Genomic DNA, 6,367 nt, shown 5'->3' on the forward strand with positions numbered 1-6,367 from the left:
GGTTGAATGCTTATTTATTTCCACTATGCACTGATAAATGAGATATTTGCTGCCAAACGTGATGGAACAGTAGATCTTTATATTGAATTTGGCTATTCAGTCCCTCCACCCCAAAAGTCATTTATATTTTATAGTCAAATGAGAAATCCACTGTACATTTCTTTCAGGCATTACAGTTTTGTTTCATTCATTCTAACGTGAAATACAACAGTGTCAGCATCTTTTCAGCTTTTTATCAGACTTGTCTTTCACCATTTTCAAATAGCCTAATCAATAATTCATGTACTTTCATAGATGCTGTTGTTTTCCTCAAAACCATAGATTTTTAAAAAGAAAACATTTTGCTTGGATAAACTATAATGTCTGATGGAAGTTGATGGAAAAGCTTCATTTAGTTTGGCTTTGTCAGGTAGGCTGATGTTGGCATTGAATGACAGCTACCTGATTTTACTGCGGTAAAGACCGATAATGTGTTGAAAATTAAAACCAGTGTTATGAGTGCTGTGATCTCCTCTGAGAAGCATTCAAAAAGTTTTTGCTTGCATTAAACATTGGAGTATGTATCAGCTGTGTTATCAAGAAACTGAGATATCTGCTAGAAACTGGAATATTGGAATATGTCTGATATTAAAGACAGTTTGCGACTGAAGAAAACTGTGAGAACATTTTTTTTAATCCTCTCATTGATTCATCTTCATTTGAAACTGCGTCAAATCAGCTGCCAATAAGTAATTTAAATGCATTCTATTTTATTTTAGTGTTATTATTCATTTATATTTTATTGCGTCATTGTAGTGCATTTTACTTGTTTTAGTTGCATTCTAGTTTGTAAAGCAAGTTGTGCAGCATGGGCTGTTGGAAATGTGCTCGATCAATAAACCTGACCTTGACCATGTGTGGAGGGAGCCAGAAACATGCTGCTGTTTGCACATATTTAATAATGGGCTCTGCAGAGGAGCTAAAGAAGAGTCCAGCATGTTGCTCTGACTGTGTAACTCCTAAAGGTACAGTAACGGCAACATTGCCTAGTGACTGATCAGGCCAGTAACATTTCTGTTTCTCATATAAACCATCTCAGTGACTTCAGCAGAGATATTTTGTTAGTCAGGGTAAATACAAGGATTAGCTACCGAACATGTGCTTTTGCTCAATGTCTGACTGCAAGTGACTGAGAATGTGTTTACTTTAAAAAATGAAATATGTATTTGGCCACAGTAACTAAAGGTTCGCTAACTAAAAACTAACTAAAATGTAGCTTTAAAAATAGCTGAGAACAGCCTATTTTAATAACCTCACTCCACTTCCTGCCACTGTACAAAAATGAAGCCAAAATTCCCTTTTCATGGGGACTGCCATCACTTTGTATTTTTGAAGCCAGTGTGTGCGTAGTAGTGAATAAAAGCAGATCAAAAGTACTCAAATACAACCACTTGTACACATCAAAAGAAAAATTCAGTTCACATCAATTTTATTTGTGCCAATTTTAAACCTTTATTATATTATATAATATAATATTGCAAGGTAACATCCCTACAATAACGCAGAGATTGTAGGGAACTGGTAGGAGGATTTTTTAGATGTGGTTGGGTTTGGCTGAAAGCCGGCGCTTGAGTATTTTTGTAGCAGGATTGTATACTCTACGTAGAGTTGACTGGGAAGTAAGTTCAGGTGAATGGGGATGAAACATTTCTTCTTCTGCCTTGGGAGTAACAGTGGACTTGAGGTTGAGTGAGCTCCTAGACTCAGACTGCTTCTTTGAGTTGTCTACAGTTTTAGACCGGGCCCTAGTGGAAATAGGAGGTAGCAGGCCATGCACTGCTTTTAGCTTACTGTCATATGTGGTAAGCTTGTTACCCTTTTTACCCTTAAGGTCTCTAATTTCTTTCTGTTGTTCTTTCAGCTCATTGTCGCCTTTGGATGGAAAGTATTCCACATTACTCAGGTCAAATCTCACCTTTTTCCGGGCTATTTGTTCATCCCCATCCTTTCTTTGCTGCTCTGGGGAGGCTTTTTTCTCGACTTGCACAGTGCGGCCGAGCGTGTCATAAAGTCCCTTCAGCTGTTGCAGCAGATCGTCATTTTCTTTTTTCTGTACTGCATTCTTTTGTCGTTGAATGCCAATGTCAGTTTCCAGTTCTTCTATTACTTGCTCAAGCTTAAATACTGTGTGTTTGGACTTTGTCAGAGCTTTCTCAACCTCTTCTTTGTCCTCCACAGTTTGCGTCAACTTTGACTTCACTGTGAAGAGGTTGTCATTTGCAGAGCTAAGCTGTTTCTCGTGTTCTTTCTTTTGTTCTGCCTGCTGCAGTTTGATAATGTCCAGCTCAGTCTTTACAGCATTATAGCTGGTCTTAGCATTGGCAAGGTCTACGTTTGTCTCTTGGAGTTCTTGAGCCTTTTCTTTGATTTTATTCTGAAGTGTCTTTATAGTGTCTCTAGCTGTATAGAGTTCGTTCTCAATGCAGAACTTTGTCTCAGAAAGGAGCACTTTATCAGACCTAAGATTTTCACGTCTCTTTATCTCCAGTTCCAGATCGTTTTCTGCTTTGCTAAGAGCAGTTTTCAGACGGGCTATGTTATTTTCTTGGGATGAAATTTTCTTCCCAGACTCCTGCGTCTCATTTTCAAATATAATTATTTGCTTAGTTTTAACCTCAAGGCAGTTTTCCAGACGGTCGATAGTAAAACGTTGCCTTGCCAGCTCCTTTATCTGACTTTCAGATTCCAGGACTTTAGCTTTTAACTCTTTCCTCAACGTTATGTTGTTACATTCCTTCTCCCTAAGACGTACTTTCAGTTCATCATTTTTCTTTGTCAGTTGGTTTTTCTCGTCTATTGCCCAGCGCTTTCCCGCTTTATACTCCTCATTTTGTCTTTGACACTTTTTAAGTTCAGCCTGTAGTTTCTCTTTTTCTTCTTCCACACTTTTAACTTTCTGTTGACGGCAGTACACCTCCCCAGGTAGTGTAAGAAGCTCGTCTATCCTTCTTTCAAGGAAGTCATTACGATGAATGTACTTCTCATTGTTCTGAATCTCAGTCTGAAGCTGCTCATTTTGTTTCTGCAGTTCTTTAAGTGTTTCATTTTTTTCCTCAGTCGTCTTGCTTAGCTTCATCTTGAGTTCTTGTTTTTCCTGCTCATTTTTGATTTTAAGGACAACCAGAGATTCCACCTCCTTTTCTTTCTTGTCCCGCATCGTTTTTTCAGTGGCACACTTATTTTCAAGGTGTTTGATTGCCTTATGAAGAGCCCGAATTTTTGCCTCATATTTGTTTGTGAGATCTACATTCTGTGACTCTGCGGACCTTAGCTGGGATTTGGTTTCCAGCAAAACATTTTCCATTTTTTCCATCTTTTCATCTTTGGATTCCTCTGTCATCTTCGCAACCAGTTCCTGCTCTTCTTTCAAAGATGCCTCAAGACTTGAAATCTTAGAATTCTTTTCATCGATTTCCTCAAGCTGAAGTTTTTCAGCTTGTTTGTAATTTTCTATCTCATATCTGAGCACCTGCATTTCTTTGGACTCCTCTTTCATCTTCGCAACCAGTTCCTGCTCTTCTTTCAAAGATGCCTCAAGACTTGAAATCTTACAATTCTTTTCATCGATTTCCTCCAACTGAAGCTTTTCAGCTTGTTTGTACTTTTCTATCTCATTTCTGAGCACCTGCATTTCTTTGGACTCCTCTTTCATCTTTGCAACCAGTCCCTGCTCTTCTTTCAAAGATGCCTCAAGACTTGAAATCCTACAATTCTTTTCTTGGATTTCCTCAAGCTGAAGTTTTTCAGCTTGTTTGTAATTTTCTATCTCATTTCTGAGCATCTGCATATCAAAGTAGCTTAGGGAGCTCATTTTGAAATGAATGTATTTAGTTTAGTTTATACGACGTGTTATTCTGTGTTTGAAAAATGATCTACTCAATGAGACAGTGTTCGCAAGTGGAAACTGTTAGTTCAGAACTATAGCGATCTATGGGTTCAAGGTATGTACTCGAGGGATATTTATAGGCTCTGACTCCGCCCCCAGAACTGTCTTCAAAGGAGTTCAAGTGACGTTATCGCCGAACGTCGTGACATTCAAAGGACAGTCTATTATGATGTCATTTTGTACCAGAATGGGTTCAATTTGATATTGTGTCTTTGCAAGTTTGTTCAACTTGCATTGCGATTTCTTTTTTTAGCAGACTTTAGCGATCCTTCTACTTGGGCTGTCTTCAAGTTTAAGGTACGAGCCCATCCGCCCCCGGATCCGTTCATCGGGGCTCATCGCTACTGTTGTAGTCACTTGTCCGGAGCTAACAACAGCTGTTGAGCTGACTATTAAGCTAACATTATGCCCGCTAGTGTTACGTGTCCTACAAGTCACACTTTTTCTGTGATAAACAGTTGAATTAAATTCTTACAGCGTATGAGAGGTTGGCAGCGTCAAAACATTAGCAATAGGTGACAATAACGAGTGCTGGAGGATTTATTTAGTTATTTATTTAGATCCATTTCTTCAGTATAAGAAGCCATACTATCAGAACACCGCAATACAGATACAACTAATAGGCTACTTATTCTGCAGAAAAACTTTCACCATTTGTGCTTAAGAGTATATGAATTTATATGACTACTGCTTATGTTGAAGATTAAGCTCAGTTTTAATATTTCATGTCATTCTATAATGATCATAGCGTATGCAGAGATGACACATATTTGTCCATTTTAATATTCAGCTGAGCATGAATGGAATGTCAGAGTGGTGTCTGACAGTATATATGTATGTTATTATAATGAACACAGTGTATATATGTATGAATGTTTGATTCAAAGATAAGATTAGACATTTAAAATAAATGAATAACAAACAAAAATCTAGCAGGTTGAGCACTGTGTGAAGCAGGAAACATTCAAGCAGATGAAAAATATATTAAATGAAAATACTGAGCTTATCGTTGATCAGCTTGGATTGTGTAGATCACAAATCTTTTGGTCTGAATCTTTTTTTATTTAATTCTTATAATATCCATCGTGACTCTCTTTTTCATCAGTGGAACTCTGTCCCAGTCTGCTCCACCACCGGGAGATTCTCCGCTGTCCACGATGTCTTCACTGTGGATGCCATGTTTGTGTCTTATCTATCGTAGGTCCTGCAGGGAAATGGTGTGACTATGTCTCTCATCATACCGTCCCTCATTGGACTTGATAAAACCTTGGAGAATTGTGTCACCAACTACACCCACTTCTGCAAGGCCCTGCGCACAGGCCTCTACACACACTTCCAGCCAGTGATTCACCAGAAGGACATGATACTAGCTGCTGTGCTGGATCCTAGGATCAAACTGCAGGTACCAAATTAGGCCAGAAGCATAGCGGACTTCTGTAGATTTATATTTAATTGAATATGCGTGTTGAGTAGATATAGGAAAAAAATGTGTGTACATTTAAAACAACCATTTTTTTTGCAGCCGTTTTCTGATGACAACCAGGATGAACAGAATGATTTCCTAACACCTCCGTCAAAATCTGAGGCTCGCAGCATTGTTGAGTCCACATTAGAAAACATGGAAGCCTCAACATTTCCTACTGTTGAGGCAGAGAAAGATCAGACAGGCAGTGGGCTGGAGCACGATGTGAAAGAAGAAAGCCAGACAGATGGCGTGATGGACACTTGTGCTGGCAGCTCAGACAACAACTGTCCTGAAATCAGTGAAAACGACCTCAAGAGGAAGTCCATCTTCAACTTCCTTCAGCCGCCTGCAAAGACTCTAAAGATGTCAGAGTTCGACGTGTACCTGTCTGAACCGCTGTGGGAAAGCAACTCTACTCTTCAGTACTGGAAATGTGCTTCTCGATTCCCGAAGCTCCAAGGCCTCGCCAAGAAGCTGCTGGCGGTGCCCGCCACATCTGGAGGTTTTGACCGTTTCAGTCCGATGGCTGCGTGCATTGTGAAAGCAAAAAGGAACCACTTGCCACCTCACCCCACAGAGAGACTGCTACTATACAAAAACTCTGTAAAAGTGAAGACTGTTAAAAAGCCCAGTCGGGCTGCTAAACACTGATGGATAACAGCTGAGTGTGGCAGAGCTTGCACAGCATTAAACAGAAACTCTGCCTCTACTTTTAAAAACTGTGCCATACGCTAAGAAGGAGGGTGAACTGCTAATACCTCTTATATTGTAGCAAATGAATCAGCTGACTCTTTCTTCCTAGAACGTATTTGCTGGTCTGCATTAAAAAAACAAAACAACAAGTCCTGTGTTACAGCTGGTTTCATCAGTTTGTTAAAAGGACGCATTCTGGTCAATGATCCTCACAGCTTCATACCTGCAGCAGCGATAGAGATGCACACTGTCTCTGCGTGCTGTACGGTGCTGCTCAGAGTTGT

At 39.6% G+C, this 6,367-nt stretch overlaps 1 protein-coding gene across 1 annotated transcript; it reads left to right on the forward strand.

Moving 5' to 3' along the window:
- Nucleotides 1-4,240: 4,240 nt before the first annotated feature.
- On the forward strand, nt 4,241-6,041 carry LOC309697702 (uncharacterized protein; the record flags this gene model as incomplete). The annotated part of the gene is made up of 2 exons (XM_082519820.1): nt 4,241-5,327; nt 5,448-6,041. The coding sequence occupies exons 1-2, from the start codon at nt 5,151-5,153 to the stop codon at nt 6,039-6,041; spliced, it is 771 nt and encodes a 256-aa protein (XP_082375946.1). The 5' UTR covers nt 4,241-5,150.
- Nucleotides 6,042-6,367: the final 326 nt, after the last annotated feature.

This window comes from Aulonocara stuartgranti (genome assembly GCF_965226115.1).
Source record: "Aulonocara stuartgranti genome assembly, chromosome: 20".
In the NCBI taxonomy this organism is placed as follows: domain Eukaryota; kingdom Metazoa; phylum Chordata; class Actinopteri; order Cichliformes; family Cichlidae; genus Aulonocara; species Aulonocara stuartgranti.